General features: G+C 34.9%; 1 protein-coding gene across 1 annotated transcript in view; it reads right to left on the reverse strand.

Annotated features, from left to right (window-relative positions):
- The window catches only part of LOC108371040 (broad-complex core protein isoforms 1/2/3/4/5-like), a 39217-nt gene that overhangs the window by 4371 nt on the left and 7122 nt on the right, over window positions 1-27724 (reverse strand). Inside the window, exons 2-3 of the mRNA XM_017626528.1 lie at window positions 5918-6399; window positions 2951-3350 (exon numbers count right to left, since the gene is read on the reverse strand). Coding sequence (XP_017482017.1) covers window positions 2951-3350; window positions 5918-6399 — 882 coding nt within the window. The remainder of the gene's footprint in view (window positions 1-2950; window positions 3351-5917; window positions 6400-27724) is intronic.

The raw sequence follows: 27724 nt of genomic DNA on the forward strand, positions 1-27724 counted from the left end.
GCTAATATATCTGGAATTGAATTCCAAGTTTCCAAAATTTTAGTACTAGCATTATTGCTCATATTGGCCGATGGTCTTTCTAATTCGATTGATTCTAACTATTTCCTTGTTTCGACTAAGCTTTTAGTTAATATTTGCACTGAAACTCAATCAGCTCCGTTTCACAATCTACGATTTCCAGCCAATCAAACAAGTTCAGTTTATCAAGTGAAGTCACATCAGGATACATAATAAATTTTAATTTTTCCGATAACTGCTTGAGTTCAGAAAACCTTAAGAATTTATTACCAAAGAAAACTCTTCAGTGACTCTTGATCCGTCTGGTTTTTCATCAAAATTCGAATCTGATTTTATATTTGTTAAGTTTGGCAAACGTTTGCAATTTTTGGAAACAATGGGGCATATACGTAGTCAAAATAAAGAAAAAAAAAATTCTCAAAAATCAAGGGTCATTTCTATAGTCTTGAAACTTGCACCTTAGTAACTAAAATTTAATGGGCTACAAAACTGCGTACTCGAAATTTTTCTAGGAAATCGAATTGAAATATTGAAAGTTTGTATGGACCAATTTTGGGTGATTCTTGAATTTTCCCGAGTTCTATATGATAATGAGAATGAGTTATATTTTTATGACAAATAAAAAAAATAAATATGGAAAATACAAATGAAAAAAATCGTCAAAACGTCAGGGTATTATACTTCTGACGCTGACTATATATGTATATTTAAGAATACTATAAAAATGTTCTATCTTTAAATTACGGACTTTTTTTACTAAGTTGCATAAAGCTCCGCATTAGACCAAATGGGGTGACAGCGAATCTGGGTGGTTTCATTTTTTGATTGCTGAGAACGTTACGCAAGCGATATACGTTGCCGCAGTGTCCGTGTCGTGCAAATGAGCCCAGTTCTCATCGCTTTCTACCAATTCCCACGTACTCGGCATGTCGATATCGCTTATTGTATCGCGTATCGTATCGCTCTAATGTGCAACGTGCCTAAGAGTCCACATGTACGATAATAATAATAAGTCAAAACTGTAGTTTGATATGATAGGATAATCTTTCCTGACGAATGTATACAGAATTTTTTAATACCTTTACAACGGTGAATCACCTATAATAGAAATCGGATATCAAATAAAGTTATAGAAAACCTGATTTATATATTTTTACACAGACCCAAAAAAATACCTCGCAAAAATTTAGTCTTAACTTAATACGAAAACATATTTCAAGTAAAAATATTTGCTTTGTAACAACTTACAACTTTAATCACTATTTCTTTGTTTTTTTTTAAATAAATATGTACTATTAAAGAACTAAAATAAGAGGTTTAATTCAAACTTTGGGGGGCGGTCGGTCGGCACGCCTCAACTTTCTCCGAATGACCTGAAATTTTGGGTAACATATTTTTTCATGAATATTCACCAATCTAGGGGGGGGGGGGGGCCCTAAAANGAAATTAAAATAAGGGTCACCCTTACATGAATATACAAGTGAAGTTAAATAAAAGCTTGTAAAAAATGCGTAACACCGTCAGCAAACAAAATAATTAAAAAACAACGATATTTTGTAGCTAAATACTTGAACTTTTGCACCTCATTATACTAAAATTCAATAAGCTCTGCATACCAAGAAATGCTGAATAAAAAGTTTTAAATTTTGGTGAAAATTTGTTGAATTTTAATAATTTTTATACAAAATTTGAAATGTGGATTTATGTGGTATTTGTTGTATAAGTAGCTAGACTGTTATAAAAATATTAAACATTAAATAAACTTCTACAGTTTTGGTGCTTCCATTCTCATATTTTTACCGCGTACTCTATAAAGTCCATACTATTCAGCTTAAAAAAAATAAACATCGAACATGGTATAGTTAATAAAAAAAATAAAAAATGTAAAAAATGCAATTTTTTAATGCAAACATTTTGTTTATCTATCTCGCGCTCTCACATTTTGATACCTTAAATGATTTTCTCCGACAAATAGTTTATTAACTGCCAATAATTGAAAAAAGATACTTCTCCGTGCGTTCAAAATTTTTGGAATTTTTTTCGAGATTTTTGAATATCATGACAAAATAAAAATGCAGAAAAAAATATTTGGCTGTAAGAATTATATGGAATGACCCATATATTTCTTTTTAACACTCTTGGAAATACTATGTTAGATTTTTTTTTTATAATTAAAAATCGATAGATTATAATTATTAAAACTAAAACAAAAACATATACTTTGTATGTATGTATTCGTAAGGCTGCTTATTCACGATAGCCAAAGAATGGGGCTGTACTCATCATTTACTACTTATTAGCTTATTAGAATCATTTTAGGTGCTAAAAGAAAATGGTTGAAAAAGCATGCAGATGCAGACATACGTACGCATAGATACATATCGTCGATGTTTTTGCAAAACCGCCCATCGACCAGTTGCAAAAACGCCTAAATTGCAGTTGTGGCTAAAATGAGATCTGGTAACCCTGAACTCCAGGCATCGAAATTTATGCATAAAAATCGTTATTAAAACAACAGATTTTTAAAATTATAGATAGAGAAAATACCGCCTATCAAGGCAATGTCTTCAAGGAATAAACCGTTTTTGCGCTCTACGCTAAATTTTGAGTGCCGTCAGATAGGCGGTTTTGCAAAAACAACGACAATATATATGTATATTAAGCACATCAAAAAATATTCAGTTACATACGTCTATAAGTTTAAAATATTTGTTCTATGTCAAAGTAATACTACTTACATGCAAAAACAAACATTTAAAAATGCACATACAAACACATTTACATACAGCATGTACATACACAGATATGCAGATGCATAGGCTCTAATGAAAATATTTGATAAAAAATAACATGCGTTCAAAAACTAATATGTATGTGTGTAAAATCATAAATATGAATGTACATTTTTATAAAATAGAATAAAAATACATACTTGGCGGAATGTCCACATGGTTTCCGAAATTCTTCGAATAATCACTTGGAATATGCAAATCATTTGGATATTCCTGCCCGCTACTACCAGCCGTATTGCTGCCACAAACGCCACCTATGCCACTTCCAGTCACACCAGTAGCACCACTACCTTTGTACAAATTGTAATCGAATCCGAAGGCAGCAGGATTAAAAGTGCCTCTAAATGCTGCCGCCGCAGCCGCTGCCGACGAGTTTGTGGCCAGATGTGGTAAGGATGAAATAAAGTAGTCGGAATCAGCGTCCGCATCAGCACTGTCACTATGATCGGTATTGTGTTCGGCTGATGCTATCGAACGGCGAAATTGTTTGCGCGAGTAGATTGACAGTGCATCACTATTTAAATCCGAATGTCGTTTGAGATTCGCACCTGCGTGATGATAGCTCTGATGTAGTGGCACATTGTTGTCCGGTGAACTTTTGAAACTTGGTTGATTTAACAAGGCAGTTGAATCGNTAGCACTTCCGAAGTATTCGCATTATCGCCAATGGCTTCACGTTTTGGTGTGGTTTTCACGCTCGCACTAGTATTGTTTTCTAGCTCAGCACAAAGGTTGCTTGTCTCATCGTTATTATGTGTTTGACTAGCCGATTTATCAGTGGGCGTGGAACCCGTTGTTGAGGAGACATTTGTGGCAAGACCTTTTATTTGCAATAATTGACCAATTTTCATAAACGATTGCAATTCCGTGTGTTTAACATTCNTAAAGTAGTCGGAATCAGCGTCCGCATCAGCACTGTCACTATGATCGGTATTGTGTTCGGCTGATGCTATCGAACGGCGAAATTGTTTGCGCGAGTAGATTGACAGTGCATCACTATTTAAATCCGAATGTCGTTTGAGATTCGCACCTGCGTGATGATAGCTCTGATGTAGTGGCACATTGTTGTCCGGTGAACTTTTGAAACTTGGTTGATTTAACAAGGCAGTTGAATCGAAACCCATTGGGGATGGGGATGATGGCGGCGAATGTGACTTAATTGAAATGGGATTTGTAATTTTTACATTTTCCAGCACTTCCGATGTATTCGCATTATCGCCAATGGCTTCACGTTTTGGTGTGGTTTTCACGCTCGCACTAGTATTGTTTTCTAGCTCAGCACAAACGTTGCTTGTCTCATCGTTATTATGTGTTTGACTAGCCGACTTATCAGTGGGCGTGGAACCCGTTGTTGAGGAGACATTTGTGGCAAGACCTTTTATTTGCAATAATTGACCAATTTTCATAAACGATTGCAATTCCGTGTGTTTAACATTCACTACACCCTGGTACATGAATTCTAGAAGTTCACACATGATATTAAATGTTACATCTTTAAGGATAACTGTAAATAGAATTGATACAGAAAAATATGATTTAAAAATGGAACAGAACCATGGAAATATACAAATAATTCTGGATAATCAAATTGTTTTAAATGTAAAGAAATAAAAAAAAAAATAATAGATCTTAACAATCTTAATTCTAGAAAACCATTAGAAATAGACATTTCTTTAATCTTAGGACTAAAACTCATTTTCGCAATAAAAAAAAANGATATTAAATGTTACATCTTTAAGGATAACTGTAAATAGAATTGATACAGAAAAATATGATTTAAAAATGGAACAGAACCATGGAAATATACAAATAATTCTGGATAATCAAATTGTTTTAAATGTAAAGAAATAAAAAAAAAAATAATAGATCTTAACAATCTTAATTCTAGAAAACCATTAGAAATAGACATTTCTTTANGAAAGTAGTCGGAATCAGCGTCCGCATCAGCACTGTCACTATGATCGGTATTGTGTTCCGCTGATGCTATCGAACGGCGAAATTGTTTGCGCGAGTAGATTGACAGTGCATCACTATTTAAATCCGAATGTCGTTTGAGATTCGCACCTGCGTGATGATAGCTCTGATGTAGTGGCACATTGTTCTCCGGTGAACTTTTGAAACTTGGTTGATTTAACAAGGCAGTTGAATCGAAACCCATTGGGGATGGGGATGATGGCGGCGAATGTGACTTAATTGAAATGGGATTTGTAATTTTTACATTTTCCAGCACTTCCGATGTATTCGCATTATCGCCAATGGCTTCACGTTTTGGTGTGGTTTTCACGCTCGCACTAGTATTGTTTTCTAGCTCAGCACAAACGTTGCTTGTCTCATCGTTATTATGTGTTTGACTAGCCGACTTATCAGTGGGCGTGGAACCCGTTGTTGAGGAGACATTTGTGGCAAGACCTTTTATTTGCAATAATTGACCAATTTTCATAAACGATTGCAATTCCGTGTGTTTAACATTCACTACACCCTGGTACATGAATTCTAGAAGTTCACACATGATATTAAATGTTACATCTTTAAGGATAACTGTAAATAGAATTGATACAGAAAAATATGATTTAAAAATGGAACAGAACCATGAAAATATACAAATAATTCTGGATAATCAAATTGTTTTAAATGTAAAGAAATAAAAAAAAAAATAATAGATCTTAACAATCTTAATTCTAGAAAACCATTAGAAATAGACATTTCTTTAATCTTAGGACTAAAACTCATTTTCGCAATAAAAAAAAATTGTTTTAGCAAGTATTTATGCGTGGTAGCTAAAACTCAAGAAGACTTTACCACAAAAACCCCGGACCCCGGCATTCTATGTAGTATTTTTCTTCCGTAATATTAGTGGCAACATCGCAAAAAAAATATAGAAACATGTTTTTTCTTAACAGCGGTCGTCCCTCGGCAGGCAATGGCAAACCTCCGAGTGTATTTCTGCCATGAAAAAACAGCTTCTCATAAAAATACAATCGCCGTTCGGAGTCGGCGTAAAACTGTAGGTCCCTCCGCTTTGTGTGACAACATCAAGGCGCACGCCACAAATCGGAGGAGAAGCTCGGCCAANGTGCATCACTATTTAAATCCGAATGTCGTTTGAGATTCGCACCTGCGTGATGATAGCTCTGATGTAGTGGCACATTGTTCTCCGGTGAACTTTTGAAACTTGGTTGATTTAACAAGGCAGTTGAATCGAAACCCATTGGGGATGGGGATGATGGCGGCGAATGTGACTTAATTGAAATGGGATTTGTAATTTTTACATTTTCCAGCACTTCCGATGTATTCGCATTATCGCCAATGGCTTCACGTTTTGGTGTGGTTTTCACGCTCGCACTAGTATTGTTTTCTAGCTCAGCACAAACGTTGCTTGTCTCATCGTTATTATGTGTTTGACTAGCCGACTTATCAGTGGGCGTGGAACCCGTTGTTGAGGAGACATTTGTGGCAAGACCTTTTATTTGCAATAATTGACCAATTTTCATAAACGATTGCAATTCCGTGTGTTTAACATTCACTACACCCTGGTACATGAATTCTAGAAGTTCACACATGATATTAAATGTTACATCTTTAAGGATAACTGTAAATAGAATTGATACAGAAAAATATGATTTAAAAATGGAACAGAACCATGGAAATATACAAATAATTCTGGATAATCAAATTGTTTTAAATGTAAAGAAATAAAAAAAAAAATAATAGATCTTAACAATCTTAATTCTAGAAAACCATTAGAAATAGACATTTCTTTAATCTTAGGACTAAAACTCATTTTCGCAATAAAAAAAAATTGTTTTAGCAAGTATTTATGCGTGGTAGCTAAAACTCAAGAAGACTTTACCACAAAAACCCCGGACCCCGGCATTCTATGTAGTATTTTTCTTCCGTAATATTAGTGGCAACATCGCAAAAAAAATATAGAAACATGTTTTTTCTTAACAGCGGTCGTCCCTCGGCAGGCAATGGCAAACCTCCGAGTGTATTTCTGCCATGAAAAAACAGCTTCTCATAAAAATACAATCGCCGTTCGGAGTCGGCGTAAAACTGTAGGTCCCTCCGCTTTGTGTGACAACATCAAGGCGCACGCCACAAATCGGAGGAGAAGCTCGGCCAAACACTAACATATGTGTAAGCGCCAATCTATTATTATTATTAATTAAGAAATCAGGCTATATAAGCTTTTAAGTCTTTTATAATATATCTACTACCACTAATATATAATTATTTATTAAGGGAAAAAGCAACAAAGACAAAATAGCGTCCTGCCAAAAGAACAAAAAATATGCCGGGAACGCATGCGTCCATTTTACGCAGATAATCTTTTTAGAGATAATCAAAATTTTCAGATATCAGATGCTTTGGCTTTAGCAAATCTTTTCAATGGTTTCGGACAAGTCAATCTTAGAGGCTGTCTCGTTTTCGATAGATAAGCTAGCTAAAGCGTGTAGTCTTTCTTGGGACTTAGTAGATCTTAAGTACGATTTCGAAAAACTTCACTCGCTGCTGACAACAGTCAAAGTCAACAAAATACCCCGATACGGTTGCCAGACGTACTGATTTTATCAGTACAGTACTGATCTTTCAACACTTGTACTGATTTTATTTATTTCTTCAATCAGTAAGCTAATGTCCTGATTTTTTAAATTTTGTACTGATTTGTACTGAATTTTCAATTCAAACAAAATAATTAAGGATTGTCTTAAGGTTTTGACATAACGTTGGAGCTTCCCTAAACTGTATTGTAAAAAGTAAAGAAGAAATTAATTTAATTATAGTTGACATGTTTAAGATAATATTTGATATGCCCAAAAAATTAATACAACAAAATGATCAATCGTTTTATGGTCATATCGCCGGGTCGTTACGTACCAGATGCGATAATCAGGGCTATCACGGAATCCACCGCGGAAAATCTACGAATTCGAATGCCTGCTGTGAATACGAAAAAATTGCTATCACTGAGTCCAAGTGAACTCGAAAATATCATTGCCAGCTTCGAATGCTGATTCGAAATCAATTAGTGCAAAGAAAACATAGACATTTATGTATGTATGCCATTTTGCTCACGCTGCCCCAGCAGTCGCAATGGCCGAGTGAACAAAGTACTACATAGACTGCCAATTGAGAGCTCCGAGTTCGAGTCCGAGTTGTCGGGCAGCTTCGTTTTTCTTTTTTTATAATTTTTTTTAGGTTAGATTTTATTGTTTTAAAGAGAAGAATATTTATTTTTAGATTAATTTTTATGATATTAAAGTAATTAGGTTTCTTTCCTAATAAATTGTTGTTAAACTATTATTTCCTCGCTTCATAAAACATATTCGTTCATTAAATAGCGTCTAGCTGATGAAAGTATAAACATATGTATGGCATTGGTATTGTCCGTCTACGCTTACACGAATATATGGAATTATATGAAACTATAAAAAATTTGGCGTATAATAAATCTTTATTATTAACAATAATTCAGTTTTTTCCATTGTTTTTAAGATTCAGTCATTTTAAATTCGGTTCCGACAGCATAAGCTCGTCGTAGAGTATCTGTAGGAATCTTCATTACGAACGGATTCAATGAAGGCTCTCTACGAATTTCGAATTTACGTTCGTAGCTATTCGGCTTCTGTGGTAGCACTTTCGTAGATTTCACGCAAATCGAAGCTACGATGGATTCTGTGATAGCCCTGAATAAGTATTGAATTTATACACAAGTATATCGTCGATGTTTTTACAAAACCGCCCATCGACCAGTTGCAAAACCGCCTAAATCGCCGTTGTGGCAAAAATGAGATTTGGTAACCCTGAACTCCAGGNTTTATTGTTTTAAAGAGAAGAATATTTATTTTTAGATTAATTTTTATGATATTAAAGTAATTAGGTTTCTTTCCTAATAAATTGTTGTTAAACTATTATTTCCTCGCTTCATAAAACATATTCGTTCATTAAATAGCGTCTAGCTGATGAAAGTATAAACATATGTATGGCATTGGTATTGTCCGTCTACGCTTACACGAATATATGGAATTATATGAAACTATAAAAAATTTGGCGTATAATAAATCTTTATTATTAACAATAATTCAGTTTTTTCCATTGTTTTTAAGATTCAGTCATTTTAAATTCGATTCCGACAGCATAAGCTCGTCGTAGAGTATCTGTAGGAATCTTCATTACGAACGGATTCAATGAAGGCTCTNTTTTTTAAGATTCAGTCATTTTAAATTCGGTTCCGACAGCATAGAGTATCTGTAGAGTATCTGTAGTATCTGAGTAGAGTAGAGTAGAGTATCTGTAGGAATCTTCATTACGAACGGATTCAATGAAGGCTCTCTACGAATTTCGAATTTACGTTCGTAGCTATTCGGCTTCTGTGGTAGCACTTTCGTAGATTTCACGCAAATCGAAGCTACGATCGATTCTGTGATAGCCCTGAATAAGTATTGAATTTATACACAAGTATATCGTCGATGTTTTTAAAAAACCGCCCATCGACCAGTTGCAAAACCGCCTAAATCGCCGTTGTGGCAAAAATGAGATTTGGTAACCCTGAACTCCAGGTATTGAGATCTATGCATAGAAATCCTAAAATCGTTGTTAAAACAACAGATTTGTTAAATAATAGCTATAGAAAATACAGCCTGTCAAGGCAATGCTTTCAAAGAAAACCTGTTTTTTCGCTCTCCTGTAACATTTGAGTGTCGTAAGATAGGCGGTTTTGTAGTTAATCGATTGGCGGTTTTGCAAAAACATCGACGATATGTAAAATAAGTAAATAAGAATTGAATTGGCTCAATAATTATAATACAATCGGCCCAAATAGGATGTAATCGAAAAATTATATAAATATACACTTTCATCTAAGAAAACTAACATTTTTTCTAGGATGTAGTCTCTAGTAGCAGACAATTAATATTTATCCAGAAAACTCAATTCTTATTAACTTATTTAACATATATAAGCTGAATAATAATTCTAAGCAGTTATCTAGCTAAAATTTCAAATACAAACAAGTAAGAAAGTCAAAGTTCGGGCGGAGCCGAACATTAAATACGCGGCGCAAGTATCAAATACATGTTTTTTCACCATTCCGAAACTTACCGCTAGATGGTAAGCCGGGGCGTATTAATTTTGAGTAAATTAGCGTCCTTAAATTTCGAAATATTGCAGTTTCAAGCATTTCTGAAATTTACCGTTATATGAAAAGCGGCCGTAATTTGAGTCCGATTTCAATAATTTTCAACGTTTTGCTTTTATGTGGCAAGTACAATAAAACTACTGAGTTTGGTACAAATTGGTATAACGGTTACCGATATACATATATGTGATCATAAGTGGGCGGTGCCACGCCCATTTTCCAAAGTTTACGATACGATTAGTCGAACCAACCCAATGAACATTGTGGCGAACGTTCAAAAATGTCCCTCGATATCCAATATGTATGTATGTATGTATGTAGAAATTGGCGTTTACACATGCAAACTCATTTCGCGTAAGACTACTTTTATGGTGAATGACGTACAGTTCCCACCTGTGTGTAAAAACTATTCATAATCCTGCTAACAACCGTAGATTTAATTGGACGCAAAGCAAAGACCAACCACTCAGTATTTGCTTGTCCTGACTTTCAGTGAGAAATATGAAGTTTGTTCATCAAACAATATGTAGTGTACATTCTTCGAAATATTCACACAGGTGTGATTATATAAAGTACTATCTACTATAAATACTACATAAATTTACATGTCTAAACATGTGCATATATGGCATTAAAATGAGAAAAAAATATCCATGTACATTTATACATTTGTAAATAAGATCTGAAAAGGGCAGTGGGTGTACTAAATATTTTAATACAAATATGGAATATTTCAAATGCTTATACAAACTGTAAAAATGAAAGAGGTCAAATATATTGTGAAGATGTTATCAGCTTTTGAAATGTACAAATACTAAATCAATACATAAAATTTTTCGATAAGAGCTAAAATCTTAAAAACAACGTTCACTCAGCTACTTACAAACATCTATCTTACATACACACACATATGTACATACAGTATGGATTTAATATTTTATATTTGTAGATAGGTAGATAGTATGTAGATGTACTACATATCCCTCAGCAACTGCAGCAGCCGAAGTCAAATCGTTACGATGAGACAGCAAAGCCAACGTCAACATCTACTTAAAAACAATATTATCTCTTGTTCTCAATAATCACAAAATAACCGCACGCTTACACCCTATATTCGATCACGGCCTCCAACGCCACTAGCCAGACATATGATACATATGTATGCACACACAAACGCTTCTGATCCACTTGGAAATATTCATATTGATACATAAGTATGTAAATATGTGCGTACATATGCATGTATGTACTAACATGGTCCATCAGTCGCCACAATATATTATAGGCATATAGTCTATGATGTATGTACATATGTATGTATGTACATACCTCAGTAGTTTTAACTGAATCTCAACGCGAGATACTATTTCTCTTTTAATATATGGATCATCTTAAATTTTTTTTTTTATATTTCAATCCTCACTAACATTAATTTTCTTCTTAGTGTATGTGTGCGTTTAAATCCGTGCACGAATCGAGCATGCCAAAGGTTTTTGAAGCGCCTATCGCCAAGATATATACACAAAACACGTAGTATGTATGTAAGTATGTGTGTACATATGTACATATATGTATATAGTCCTGGAAAAAATAATTGAGAGACGACGGTTTGACCAGTTTTGACTATTTTGCTTTTGTTTGTTTGAGGTTTATTATTTTTTTTATGAAAAATATGTAATATGGACCTAATATAAAAAAAGTTAAGACAAACATTTATTAGTGGTTAGTAAAAAAGCGGCGACTGCTGCGGGGTAGTGCATGGGTTTAAGCCCTGGTCAAAGCAAAATCGAAAAAAATATAGAAAAAAGGTTTTTTCTTAACAGCGGTCGTCCCTCGGCAGGCAATGGCAAACCTCGGAGTGTATTTCTGCCATGAAAAACAGCTTCTCATAAAAATACATTCGCCGCTCGGAGTCGGTGTAATATTTTAGTTCCCTCACCTTTGTTTGGCAACAGCTATAATCGGAGGACAACACTAACAGATTATTATTATTAACAAGTAATTTTTAAGCAAAAAGCAAAACCGGCTTCAATTCTCATATAAACATTTATGATTATCGTTAATTTCTTCGTGATCCGATAATCAGTTTAGACCAAATTAATATGGGACCACTTGTGAGGTAACACCTTTCCTTAAAAAAAAAAACACCTATCGGGCAAATTTTTTTGTGGAGTTATTCTGGTTAGTGTAATAAATATATTTACATACATTCCAAATATGAACCATATCTAACCATAAATATGGATTTTTCAAACACCTCCACATCTGCGCCACCTGCGGGCTCTGAGCTGAGTTTAAAGTTTTAAGTTTCTACCTCATCGGGAAGTTGCTTAAAAACTGATTACAAATAGTTGATTTTAAGCAAAAAACACAACCGACTTCAATTCTTCTATAAAAATTTGGGAGTACCGTTCATTTCATCATGATCCAATGATCGGATCTAAACGAAATTGGTATGGGACTATCTCTAAGACCTTTCGGATAGAAAAAGAATTATCGAAATCGGTTAACGTGGTCCAAAGTTATTAAATTTAAATAAAATATTCCGACGAATTAATAACCTTATCTTTTTTTGAAGTCGGTTAAAAAGTGTGTTGTTGTTGCAAAATTTGTTAGAATTTTTCAAAATTTTCTACTAAATTTGAAATTTGGACTTGCTTATAGGGTTTTTGTTAGATAATGAGCTGCGTTTTTATACAAAAAAAAAAAAACATTAAGCAAAAAAAAAAGACAAAACTGGTCAAAATGTCGAGTCCCTATAATTTTTCACGTAACTGTAGTTAATTAATGTGTGCACTGTTTATTCTAACATTATATCGCACGCGATTATAGCACGGCTCACATACTTGGTATGTATGAATGTACATACTATTAAGCGGAGGATCTGTGACCCTGCAGGAAATGTATCTAAGTATAAGCTAACTTTAAGTTGATTAAGAAGGAGCTAAAAGTCACTTATTATTTGTATATTTTCTTTGACGAAAGCTAACTATATTTCTATGGCGACGGCCGCGAAATAGTCAAGGGTGGTTACCTCTGCATTTGATGTAAGTAACTTGTAACTAACTACTTTCGGACATAAAATATCAATAGGAAAACCAAAATATTTTATTTATTTTAATTTTTATTTACTTTATTACATTTCATATTTGTTTACATATTCTGCTGTAGGTGGTCCCATATTCGAACTCTGTCAGACATAACTTCAAAATGATAATATGAAATTTTGTTCTTCCTTTTATTTGTTTTCAATTCGAAAAAGTATTTGCGAAGTGCAGGATTTTTAAATAGAAACGCGTTTAAAGAAAACAATCTCCTTCATTACTCCTGCATTACTTGTCAACTACTTTCAAGTTAGCTTTTTGTAGCTAACTACAAGTTATATATTTTATAGAAATCCCGCATAAAAGCTAACTACAAGTGGGTTATTATTTATCAATTGATATTTTTTTTCTGCAGGGGAACAACACAAATATTTTATAGTCTACATATGTATGTATAGGTAAGTTGGTTCCGCGTTTCATCTCAGAAATCAAAGCACTGATATTAAGTTCTATGATACACTTGTGTTGGTATATACTTTGTATGTATGTATATTTGTACATATGTACAATAAGACAAGGGTATGATGGCATACAAAACTCAACCAATGCCCAACCAACGGCAGACTTAGTATAGCCGATTGGTTAGTGGAGAAGCGCGATTTCAATAAACCATATTTCTTATGATAAACTTTGATTAAAGTTCATTGAAAATGCGATAAATCCTTGTCGATAATCTCATTTTGTGTTGGAAATATGATCCAAACCGATGGAATTTTTTCTTAAATGGAGATTTTAATGAGAGATCGAAAAATAAATAAGTACACGTAGATTCTTTTTATGCAGGCCTATACTTTGTACCCAGCGTACATACAAACATGCATACATGTGTACATACATATGGTACTTACATTTATGCATTTTTGTTTTTAAATTTTGTAATGGGGTTGTATACTTATATAATATCTGTATAAAATTAATAGAAGTCTTAAAAGCTTAGAAATATGTTCGATGGATAATTCTCTAAGTTTAATTCCCCGAGCGATACCCAGAACGTACTTAAATTATAAAGGGAAAATTTTTCCACCCTACTGATTGGTAGCAGCACTGAAAATAGAGGACAAATGTATGCGAGCCTCCTGTCGATGATGACGGAAAATCTGGCAATTTCCACCACAGACCAGGTATTAACAATACGCCAAATCTTGGAAAAGATCAATTCGGTAATACTCTTCAAAGTGCTTCCGAGTGTTTTGAATCTATTGTGTGTCGTTTTACCTTGTATGATCGAAACTGCACGATACCGAAACGTTTGCTATTGTTTGTTCTCTGGCTCGTTCTCTGATGATATTCATTGAATTATTTTGCCAAACCATAACTAAAATAAAAGCGTTGTAAAAAGGAAAAATTTCTGTAGAAAATACTGAAATTCGCATTTTTTCTCATTTTTAATGGATAATCTAAGATTTATCGTTTTGTATTTTAGAAGAAATTAGGAACACGTTAAATCAAATTTTTGAATGTTTATTATAGTTTTCAAAATGAAGTGTCGTTGGCACTGGTTATTTTGCTACACCAACTTTACATTGAATTCTTGTATAAAAATGGATATTTCATCTTAAATTCAAGTTCAACATATTACAATCATGCAGATAAGTATTACAGCCTTATGGACTCCAATTACAATCTATCAAACTAATTTCCTTTATTAAAAAAAGGGGTTCATGCCGAAAACTAATCAATTCCGAATATATTCGACTCTTGTATGGATTTTTCCTATCTGACAATCCATATCATGATTCCAGAAAAGTATAAAAATAAAAAAAATTATAATTATAAAGCTATTAGCACCAATAACTGACCGCCTCGAAGATACAAATAAGCCACAATATTCACTAGTGTACTTTTTGGATTTTTTACCTTTCAAAAAATAAATAATAAGCACTCAATGTTTAAAAAATACATTTTTACCACAAAATCCTTCAATGTGCAAATATAGAACTTGACATAAAACGTTCGGTTCATATTAGTTGAAAACCTAAATCCTAAAGTGCACGCAATCCTTTCATCGTAAGGGGTGAAAATCTAATGCATTCTACATGTGTATAATATATTTTCAAACACAATAATTTACTGCAATTTTTAATATATTTTTATTGGTTTCCCTTCAAGGAGTTAATTTTTGCATCGCTATTATAAATGATTCTTGTTTTTTTCTTTTCTTTTTTTTAAATAGGCGGTCCCCAATAGCCGCTGAATCCACAATACCCTTCGTTACCTTAATTGCAATGTTGTCACAATAAACAAGTTTTACAGAGATCTTAAAATATTTTTAACCGAATTCACAAAAAGGAGAAGGTTATCAATTCGTCTGTCGTAAATCCGATTATTGGATCATGAATAAATGAACTATAATCTTCAATTTTTATATGAGAATTGAAGTCGATTGTGTGTTTTGCTTAAAAATTACTTGTTAACCATTATTATCGTAAACTAAATGATAGCAAAATTGTATGCATATTTCCCTCCGACAGTGGGGTTTAAACCCCCAAAACCCCCCTTGCGGCCGGTCCTGTACTCAAGTACAATCCTTTAGNCTAAATGCAATAGCAAATTTGTATGCATATTTCCCTCCGACAGTGGGGTTTAAAACCCCAAAACCCCCCTTGCGGCCGGTCCTGTACTCAAGTACAATCCTTTAGAAGAGCGTTGCGTTGCTTGAGTATGTCGACTTTATCGGCATCATCGGTATAAACAAGGACTACGAGTGCTACTTTGAACTGAGTAGGTAACTGAGAGTAAAGTCCTTACTCCTCGCACAAAAAACACACTCTATAAATCACTCATCATGCCTGTGGTGGTTTACAAGCTCTTGGGAGAGTTCGAGTAAAAGATTCTTCGGAATGCTTACGGGACTTTGGCGTTAGCGACGGCAAAAACTGCAGACGATAAAAGGTTGAGCTGTATGAGCTTTACAACGACATGGACATAGTGCAGCGAATTAAAATACAGCGACCCCTCCGGCTTGGCCACGTCGTAGGAATCGGCAGAAACGATCCACCTACGCATAAAATGCAACGCGGATCGCGATGCTGGTGACAGGGGAAAGAGAAAAAGGCGCCTCTGGACCAGGTGGAGAAGGACTTGGCTTCACTTGGAATTTCTAATTGGCGTCAGTTGGCGCAGAAACAAATAGCGTGCTCTGTTGGACTCTGCCAGAATCACCTAGGCGGTTACAACGCCAGTCAAGAAGAAGCAGAATCTTGGTTTTGAGGGGAGAACTCAATAAAGAGAGGAAGCTAAGAGGGTATTTATAAATTTATTGCTGCAAAGGATGATATTTTTAATTTTCAGTGAGCAATTTAAAAAATTCAGACTTTCCAGCTATTTAATTTAAATTAATAAAATTTGTTAAAATTTTTTCAAAGAAGCCTCATGAAGAAAAAATATTCGCATTCATTACTGGTAAGTCCTATGCATTGATTTCTGCGAAAAAATTGTCCTAACTTTTTAGTTGATCGCACTTTGGTCAACCTTCCCANGGCAAAAAAAATTGTCCTAACTTTTTAGTTGATCGCACTTTGGTCAACCTTCCCATAGTGCAAAGTGATAAAACTAAACACAAACCAAAACTATAGCTATGGTATTTGTTTTTAAATTCCCTTAAGTTTTCAGTGGGTACACTACCGACGTTTATACAAACCAGAATTTTTATTAGAAAATTGGATAGAGTTATTCTATATGTACGTATAGACTTTGCTAACATTTTCTGAAAGTATACCCAACCAGTAGTAGAACACTCAATGGAATTTGTAAAAGTTAGCTGGCATTTTTATTCCATGGCCTACTAAAGTTTGCATGTCTCGGCCTAAGTAGTTATTAAAAAAGTCGAAAAAACGGTTAAAATAAATGTCTAAGCGAAATTAAAGGTTAAGACGTATATAGTAAGATTTATGGGATATATTTTCGTAGAACATTTTAACCCATTAGCTACCGCCTGACGGGTCGTTTGCGGCGTTTCTTGAAGTAAAGGTCAAAACGGCCCTTTCAGGCGGAAGCTAATAGATTAAAATGTTGTACGAATATATTTCCCATGAAATTTGACGATATATGTATGTCTAATCTTTAATTTCGCTCAGGCATTCATTTGAACCATTTTTCCACTTTTTTGAAAACGCCGGAACATGAAAACTTTAGTAGGCCATAAAATAAAAGAAGGAGCTAACTTTGCAAATTCATTGAGTGTTTTATTTTATTACTGAAAAAATATATTTTCAAAAAATGTTAGCAAAATCTGGGCTGGTTTGAATTGTCATAAAATTGTCGCACAGTCTTATATGCATACATATGTATATATCGACATGCAAATAAATCAGGAAACGAAAAATTATTAAAAATCAATGCAATTTTTAGCCGCTCAGATCTTGCACTTATTTTACTTAAACTTTATAAGCCTTGTAACTGCATACCCAGGAATTAGAAAAATTTTTATGAAAATTTGTGGAATTTTTCTGAATTCTGTATAAGTTTGAAAGTTAATATGGTTTTGGTTAAAGCACGAACCATAATTTTGCATAAAAATAACATAAAAATTTAGGCTTGAAAAACAACCAGTTTTGACCGCCATGTATGTACAGTATATTTTGCTTTGCTGCCTCTATGCTTAAGTGCACATTTAAGATACCTACCCCAAAATGCGCATCAGAGGCATTATTTTTAACATTTCTAACATATATATATTATAACATTTCGCTTGCAGTAATTTCTACGTGGTAAGTGCTTCTCCACTTAAGTGCCTTTTTCGGTTAAGCGCACAAGTTTTTCGTGCAAAGAAGGAAGTGCAGCTAAGCAATATATACTGTACTTCAATTGAAGGCGGTTTTTACATCAACAGTCTTGAAATGTGCGACCAATAAGATTCCGTTTTTGGTAGTTTTGTATAACTAAGATAAATATTTATCGAATCAAAAGAAGACGCATGATATGAAAAGGTGTTCACGTATTGGATCCTCGTTATCTCAACGACAAACAGTGTAAAGTTTTGAACACATTGAAAACGACGAGCTGCGGGCCAAAACTTCCAATTTGATATCTTCACTATCTAAACGCTTTGTCGATGGCGAATGATTTCATTGAACGCGGCAGCGTTATCATGAATTTGTATGAATTTGACATAAAAGAAGAGGAAGAACGTTATCTGTCGTTGGAAAAATAGAAATAGATCTAATCTGGCCACAACCACAGTCGTCGTGTAGCCATGTCGTCGCCAAAATAATGATCTACATAAGAATACGTGGAAAAATATTTTGACAGCTGTGGTCCGTAGCTCGTCGTTTTCATTATGTTCGGGCTATAACGTTCTTATAGAAATTGTGGAGAAAAATAGTACATTATGTAGATATGCATCAATTCGATTTGATCGCCTCAAGGCATTCAATACTAGATGAAATAAGCTTTCAATTGCACCGTCGCACATTTTTTCAGGATTAAATGAATTTTGGTTAGCATGAGGTTTCTACCCAAAAGGAATGCGTCAAATATATTTATAGTGATCATTCTCTAGACCAACTTCATCATCCTTCAACTTTTTGCAATTGTTATGTTTGCATGTAATTTATTTAAAAAAAAAATGCTGGTAAATCTCTTTGAGATAAATTCAAAAAACTTTGTTAATTTGTGTTTATTTATTATACTTCATGCACTTAATAAATATTTTTGCGAAATAAACAAAATCTAAGTTTTTTTTTTTTTAATTAAAATCTTTAAAAAAATATTTGTTTCAGAAAAACATTTACATTTTTATTTTATTTTTTATTTGATCCGAGTTTTGAAGATAGGAATCGAAAATTTACGGGGTTGTGTTTGGCACAGTGGCTAGTGTTGCACAGCGTTGATGCGGATTCGATTCCTGCTGAAGCTTAGAAAGAATTCTTATGAGGAAATCGCCGAAACAGTATCTACATATCTATATAACCTTTTACCGTTTAGACTTTCTTGCATTTTTCATTGTTCCTTAAAACAAACAATGGTATAATGCTTAATGGTTTACAGATACTTTGCTTAATTGGCGCGTAAACTCTGTCCCCTTGTCATGCAAATTCCGTCGGTTATTTGAGACTTCAGCTAAATGAAAAAATCGGTTTAATGAAACAATATTTATGTCCCGTAATTCGAAAATACACTAGTTCAGAATAAGTGATCAGCTGATTTCAGTAAAAAATTACCTAGTTTGAATTTTAGAATTCAAATAGATGTTCGTTTTATTGGCTATTGTTGCACTTAACCAAAGTTCCGCTAACAGGTCTATTCTGCGCTGGCAATCCATGGTAAAAGTTTTGTAATCGGTAAATAAAGTTCCTGCCAGTTTTTAAATCCTGTTAGCACTCCGGTAATTTTTGATTGCGTTCGCCTAGCTGTTAATTGTTCAAAGTTAAGCAAAACTTTCAGGTTTTGCGTTCGCGTACGCAAAAAACTTGCAAAGTAGGGGAAATTAAGAGAGCAAAGTGGCATTTCATTTTGAGGGGAAAAATGTTTGCCAACAGGAAAACAGCTGATTAAAAACAGGAGATTTTAAACGAACGCACCTTTTGTTACCATCTCATAAGCTGGTAACAAAGTACTGCCCCGTGAAATATGCAGAATTTCCACAATTCTTCATAGCTGAGTTGCTGAATATTTTAACTGAGAAGCTCGGCCAAAACTCGGCCAAACACTAACATAACGTACATAGAATCGCGATGACAAGAACTTGGTAACATTTTTTAGTCATAAAATTTTCCGGTTACAAGATCGTCGGTAACGTGCAGAATAGACCTGTAATTAAAAACCTCGGTTAATTGGAACTGAATGTTATTTAACGAAAATCGAACTAAACATAAATTGAATCGATATTTGCTTACCCAGTGGATACCTGTTTTTAATATCTATATTGGCAAACTACGTGATCAGAGCTATCTAGTTAGAAGAAAGAATATTGTTAGGAAAGTTTAGGTTTTATACAAATTTACCACACCATTGTGATCTTATCTTCAATAGGCATACAGTTTTCTAATGCATTTCGTATGAAGATGAATTGTAAACACTTGTGCAAACTAAGCCTATTAATGGCAGTTTGTTAACTAACTAACCAGGCGAACGAATAGCCATGTCAATATCAGCAAACGAAGCAATAAAATGATTGTTAAACGTGATAAAAAGATAAATAACTTTTTTCTCTTTTCTTACTATTGGTGACGATTTATAAAGTGCTCCCGTTTTTAGGTTTTTATTTTCTAACATTTTATTATTTATGGGTGATATTAACTCTTTATCTTTGAAATATGAGAGTGCAGTAATAATAATTCGAGGGAAGGAAAAACACAAAACACTTCTAATAGTAGCACCTTTGCTACTACTTGAAAGATAAAAAAACGTTTTATTAGTTTTTGATCAGATAAAGTCAACGCACGTAGCATAGCGATATGGTATCCATTTCGCACCGAATGGTAACAGTAAATAATATTTATGCGCACATGTTGTATGTACATACCTTCATTTATAGGAGCAATATCTTAGGAACAATATTACGACACATGACGCTATAAAATTTATATGCATGTACAAATGTTCGTAGTTTACAATCACTTAGCCTACTGTACACGTCCGTAACGTGTTTAATCCGAAGGACATCGGTCAGTGTCATTATTAGACATTCCAGTCACCTAAAGCGATTCTTCGAAAAGCTTCGTTTGAGTTGCATTCCGAAAAAATTACTAACTATGTTTTCATGCAGTCCTTGAACACGGTAAGCTTGGATAAGTTTTAATCCTAAAGTTATTGACCATCCCAAGCATCAATGGATCCTTGGGAACCGCAGAAATAAGGAAAACAGTCACACGTTGTTCCCTCAAGGGATTTTTTTATCTCGCCTGCTGTGGAATCTTGTACTTACCGAATTCTTGCTTTGTACATCGAAAGCTACTATGGTTGTTGCGTATGCAGACGACTTAGTCCTTTTGGTTAAAGGGAAGTTCATGTTGATGTTGTTGTAACAGCATACAAATTCCCCAAAAGGTTTTTATGGAATGATGCTGGAGTAACAGTCTTTGACTGGATATAAATCTGCGTCGTTCCGGTAAAGTAAACCCGACTGTCGTAGGTACGTTCGGAAGTTCGTCTCGACGGTCAGTGAGATTCTACAATCCGCAATTAACGACCTGACCGGATGGGCAGAAGGGGACAGTATAGTTGTTAACCACTCCCAAACCAAATTCATTCTCTTCACCAAGCGATATTCCCCTCAATACGCCATTCAATTCTTGATTATAAAATTTCCTGGAAAAGGAATATCACAGAGCGTAGAATACATGCATTCTACTCCTGAAAAACTACGATCAGGAATGACTGGGGACTACAGCCACAGATAATACACTGGGTTTACATGGCGGTAGGTACACCTATTCCCACCTGTGGCGCTCGCTGATGTGGTAGACACCAAGCTTTGAGCGAAATTTTTTAATCCATTTTCCCCGACGGAATTGACCGAGAGCTTAATATCGTTCCGAACCATGACGAAATATCCACCTTTATTGGAACAGGATCTGGCATCTTCTCTCAGAAATTACTTCTGGGAGAGAGAGATATCTGCAATTGACATGGCGGCATGCATGATCGGCCTAGCTCCATCTAAACTTGCCTTCGTTGNCTCCACCTTTATTGGAACAGGATCTGGCATCTTCTCTCAGAAATTACTTCTGGGAGAAAGAGAGATATCTGCAATTGGCATGGCGGCATGCATGATCGGCCTAGCTCCATCTAAACTTGCCTTCGTTGTTGACAGTCAAGCTGGCAGCAAAGCCTTAGGGTCGGCAACGAATAACCCTATATGCGTTAAGGAGTGCCGAAGATCCCTACAAGCTTTTCAACAACACATAATTAATCTATACTGGGTCCCGGGACATAGTGGTATTCCGGGAAATTAATAAGCGGAGGAATGTAGTACAAGGGGATCTGAGCTAGGATTAAGGGAAGCGGGGCAGCCAGCAATAGCAAGAGGAATTACCTGAGCGCTATAGGGCCGCCTGGTTCGGAGTTCCATATAAATATTTCCGCAGAAGCTGCAGATTCGAAGAAGAGATAGAATCAGTCCGACACTTCGTTTGCGAGTACCCCGTACTCTGGAGAAAACGCCTCAAACTTTTGGAGAACTACTTCTTCGAGAGCCTAGACAGCTTCGGAAAAACTCCGAACACTTTCCAACTAACCTATATTTTTTCTCATCCAACTTCTCGTCAAATTCCTATACTTTAATCATAATCGAGTGATTTGAGCTAAACTTCTTCTACTGAAGGAATTAAAAGAAAACTCAATTGTCACTGATCTTTCGTTGGATAAGATTTCAAACAAGATAAATATATTTATATGATATAGAGGTCTATTGTGCTCTAAACCATTTACAGTAAGTACCTCATCCAAAACCAGAGATCCCAGAAATTTGAAGAGATCCCCAGAGGTCAGCGATTATATCAGTGCAATTCTTGGCCAGAATTGGCTTAGGTATCTCACCCGTCTTCTTGCCACCGCCTCGCAACCGCGAAGCAGGTGTAACGGAGTCTCTTCGAACGAATCACGGAAGCGACATATGTAGGTCGTTCGGCCGAGATCCCCACCTTGTGCAGGTGACTTGTTAGTTTACAGTGATCCGTCAGAATACCTGTTAATATCCTTAGCTTCTCTTTGGGGAGGTTTATAATTGCCCTGCACCATAAGCATTTCGCCTGGCGTACCCCTACAGTGTTGTCACTGCTGTTTTCTGAGTTTTTTCCTTTTTTCCTCAGTTCTTCCTTGATTAGGCTAGGTCCGATAGCAAGGACGGGTTTTTATTCTAGTATAAACTATATTTTTTTGTCGGCCGCTGTGCTGTAGTGGAAAGCAGTGCGCGCTTCCACTCCGCAACGCTTCAAGGCCTGGTCAAAGCAACATCGCAAAAAAATATAGAAAAAAGGTTTTTTCTTAACAGCGGTCGTCCCTCTGCCATAAAAAAACAGCTGCTCATAAAAATACAATCGCCGTTCGGAGTCGGAGTAAAACTGTAGATCCCTCCGCTCGGAGGAGAACACATATGTGTAAGCGCCAATCTATTATTATTAAAAAAAATTTACAAAAATTTGAGCTCGATCGGTTGAAAATTGCCGTGCCGCACGGGCATTGAAGTTTGGTCGCTCGTAACTACTTAGGTGTCGCGCCTAGGGAGGTAAATTGTATGAACAACACCCATTATTATTGTGTCTCTAATATTTTTCTAGAACAGAATTACCCCCCATCGCCAACCCTTAATGGGGTTCCCAAACAAAAATAACTGAATTTTGACCAAAAATTTACAAAAAAAAATTTTCAATTATTACAATGAGTGAAAATGGGTTTATTGATGCTATTAATGTATAACATAACTATTAATGACTTATATTAAATTGCCTTTTTCAAAACCTGATATTTTTTGCGGTAATCCACGGCCCTACCGTGGAACTGGCTTTGCAAGACCTCCATAATACCTCTAATATACTAATTTTATGTAGATTTGAAGAAAGGGTATTATGGCGATTGTTTGTAACAGCCAAAACGAATCGAGATAGATATAGGCAAATGTATACATAAATGCTCAAAATGAAAAAAGAAATCGATTAAGCCATGTTTGTCCGTCCGTGCGTGTACACGATAACTCGCGAAAAAATTGAGATATGTCAATGAAATTTGGTAGGTAAGTTCCTTTTATCCAATGGGGAAAAATCGGACAATAATCACGCCCACCTCCCATGTAACGGTATTTTCAAAATATGCAAAACCTACGATATTTCCGTAAATACTGGATCAGTGTTGATATTTGAGGTTTTTAAATTGTACAAAATTAACAACAAAAACTGTAACTTTTTGAGCTTAATTGTACTTTTTACCATTTCCGTCAATGCACTACCTCGCGTTTTCCTTCAAGTAAACATACACCTTTTTTTCTACTACAGTGAGTTTATCTTTCAGTTAATTGTACAGCTTAAGTCGGTGTAGACTTAATTTAACGTAACTTATCATTTAGATCTCTCCAACTAGCCCATAAAGTCACAAATAAATTCTTAAATTATATGCNAGATCCCCAGAGGTCAGCGATTATATCAGTGCAATTCTTGGCCAGAATTGGCTTAGGTATCTCACCCGTCTTCTTGCCACCGCCTCGCAACCGCGAAGCAGGTGTAACGGAGTCTCTTCGAACGAATCACGGAAGCGACATATGTAGGTCGTTCGGCCGAGATCCCCACCTTGTGCAGGTGACTTGTTAGTTTACAGTGATCCGTCAGAATACCTGTTAATATCCTTAGCTTCTCTTTGGGGAGGTTTATAATTGCCCTGCACCATAAGCATTTCGCCTGGCGTACCCCTACAGTGTTGTCACTGCTGTTTTCTGAGTTTTTTCCTTTTTTCCTCAGTTCTTCCTTGATTAGGCTAGGTCCGATAGCAAGGACGGGTTTTTATTCTAGTATAAACTATATTTTTTTGTCGGCCGCTGTGCTGTAGTGGAAAGCAGTGCGCGCTTCCACTCCGCAACGCTTCAAGGCCTGGTCAAAGCAACATCGCAAAAAAATATAGAAAAAAGGTTTTTTCTTAACAGCGGTCGTCCCTCTGCCATAAAAAAACAGCTGCTCATAAAAATACAATCGCCGTTCGGAGTCGGAGTAAAACTGTAGATCCCTCCGCTCGGAGGAGAACACATATGTGTAAGCGCCAATCTATTATTATTAAAAAAAATTTACAAAAATTTGAGCTCGATCGGTTGAAAATTGCCGTGCCGCACGGGCATTGAAGTTTGGTCGCTCGTAACTACTTAGGTGTCGCGCCTAGGGAGGTAAATTGTATGAACAACACCCATTATTATTGTGTCTCTAATATTTTTCTAGAACAGAATTACCCCCCATCGCCAACCCTTAATGGGGTTCCCAAACAAAAATAACTGAATTTTGACCAAAAATTTACAAAAAAAAATTTTCAATTATTACAATGAGTGAAAATGGGTTTATTAATGCTATTAATGTATAACATAACTATTAATGACTTATATTAAATTGCCTTTTTCAAAACCTGATATTTTTTGCGGTAATCCACGGCCCTACCGTGGAACTGGCTTTGCAAGACCTCCATAATACCTCTAATATACTAATTTTATGTAGATTTGAAGAAAGGGTATTATGGCGATTGTTTGTAACAGCCAAAACGAATCGAGATAGATATAGGCAAATGTATACATAAATGCTCAAAATGAAAAAAGAAATCGATTAAGCCATGTTTGTCCGTCCGTGCGTGTACACGATAACTCGCGAAAAAATTGAGATATGTCAATGAAATTTGGTAGGTAAGTTCCTTTTATCCAATGGGGAAAAATCGGACAATAATCACGCCCACCTCCCATGTAACGGTATTTTCAAAATATGCAAAACCTACGATATTTCCGTAAATACTGGATCAGTGTTGATATTTGAGGTTTTTAAATTGTACAAAATTAACAACAAAAACTGTAACTTTTTGAGCTTAATTGTACTTTTTACCATTTCCGTCAATGCACTACCTCGCGTTTTCCTTCAAGTAAACATACACCTTTTTTTCTACTACAGTGAGTTTATCTTTCAGTTAATTGTACAGCTTAAGTCGGTGTAGACTTAATTTAACGTAACTTATCATTTAGATCTCTCCAACTAGCCCATAAAGTCACAAATAAATTCTTAAATTATATGCCAAAAATTATATATAAAAAAAAAAAAATAAAAATTAATTTGAAAAAATATAAAAAATAGCCCAATCCGTGTAACCTTATAATTTTGTCGCGAACTGTACATATACTCAAATATGAAGACAATAATGACAAATAATAAATACAGAAGATAGATCAGTTTATATTAAGGAAAATAAATCACATGAAATGAGATCAGTAACACTAAAATGGATGTCCACTGTAGATATTTTTTAGAGAGTAGAGTTATTCAATTCCTTAATTTTTCGGCAGGATCGTCATTAGGTAAACTGCACTTCCAAACAATTGACAATAAGAATCGCAATAACCACAACGCTCAGCACTAATATTACCATTCACAATCACAATCAAAATTACAATTCATAATTTCGTTTTGTACTAAACATGAAATGTAGGTATGTCCATTTACTTAAACGCAAACGGATTAATAATCAAAGTGGCAGAGATTGCAGCATTTTGTACAAAAAGTATTTTTGATGTTGAAATTGTATTTAAAATCGGTAAATTGTACTTTTATACTTTTTAAAACTAATTGTACTGAAAAAGTACAATTGCACTTAAAATATCATCACTGTACTGGATCGAAATTGTTGAAAGTTAGTATGCGAAGTAGAATTTGGAAATGATGAAATTCTGTATCTCTGTAGTCCCTTCACCAATTCCCACCAAACTTGGTGTGAACATTGCTTAGAGCCTTACCATGAAACCCTTTGAAAATTTGTAAAATCAAACAAGAACCAGGCTCACCTTCCATATAACGGTAATTTACAGAAATACGAAAACTGCGATATGGACAATGACCTCTCAGCTGAAGATACTTAGGGAAACTTTTGGAAAATGGGCGTGGGGACCCCATTAAAGGTTGGCGATGGAGGGTAGGTTTGTTCTACAAAAATATTGGAGACACAAAAATAATGAGGAACAACCCCCATTTTCCTCCCTAAGCGCGACTCCTGAGTAGTTACGAGCGTTACGTATTTCCATTGTGCTCCAATTACGTTCTCACAAACTTCAATAGCCATGCGGCACGGCACAGCAATTCTCAACCGATCGAGCTCAAATTTTTGCAAATTTTTTTTACCCTAACTTCACACAAAACTGTGCTCCGATTTTAGAAAATCGAAAATAAAAAAATACGGACCACCTTAATGTGCATATGTAAGTTTTTAATGATTGGTCATGATTCTTGGGGAAGGTTTTTCCAAAAAAAATATTTGAAGTTCATATCAATTATGTTTTACATACATACATACATATCGTCACCTGAAATTCAAAAAGTCGTAATAACATCGTAAAGGAAATGGAAAAAGTCGTAACTAATATTTTATTTATTTTTTTTTCATAAAATAAATTGGGAAGCTGCAATTCGATGAAATCCATCATATAAATCAAAAAGTGAAGTTTGAGTATTTTATTAGTTATATCTTTTTGTATTTCATCGATGATATTTGTTACGTCTTTTTGCATTTCACGTGACGATATAAATTTACGCCTTCGCGTAAATTACATGTGGAAAAAACCCTTCTAGAAGGCATAAAATCCAAATAGCACGGTTATGTGGTTAATGTTCATTTATTTCGTTTTCTATATATCCGGTTAATATCCGTTCATCTTCTTATCCGGATATCCGGTTGATATTAGTTCATTTTGTTATCTGTATATCCGGTCATTCATTTGAATATGCGAATATCAGGTTATCTGTTATACGGTTATCCGGACTTCCAGATATTGTAAGCGGTATTTGACGGACGCGTAAAATTACTCTCAAATCTATCGATTTGTACAATTAATAATGAACTTTATTAATAAACGAACAATTGTTATTTTAATGTTAATGTTTAGATTCTAATATCCGGATATTTATACACTATTCGGATATCTGAATAACAACACATAATTTCGATACCCGATATTCGGATTTTCTATTCAGGTATTTGAAAATCCGGATTATTATATTAGTCTTGAA

This window comes from Rhagoletis zephyria, unplaced genomic scaffold (genome assembly GCF_001687245.7).
Source record: "Rhagoletis zephyria isolate East Lansing unplaced genomic scaffold, Rhagoletis_zephyria_1.1 Rzeph_scaffold_04661, whole genome shotgun sequence".
NCBI classification, from domain to species: domain Eukaryota; kingdom Metazoa; phylum Arthropoda; class Insecta; order Diptera; family Tephritidae; genus Rhagoletis; species Rhagoletis zephyria.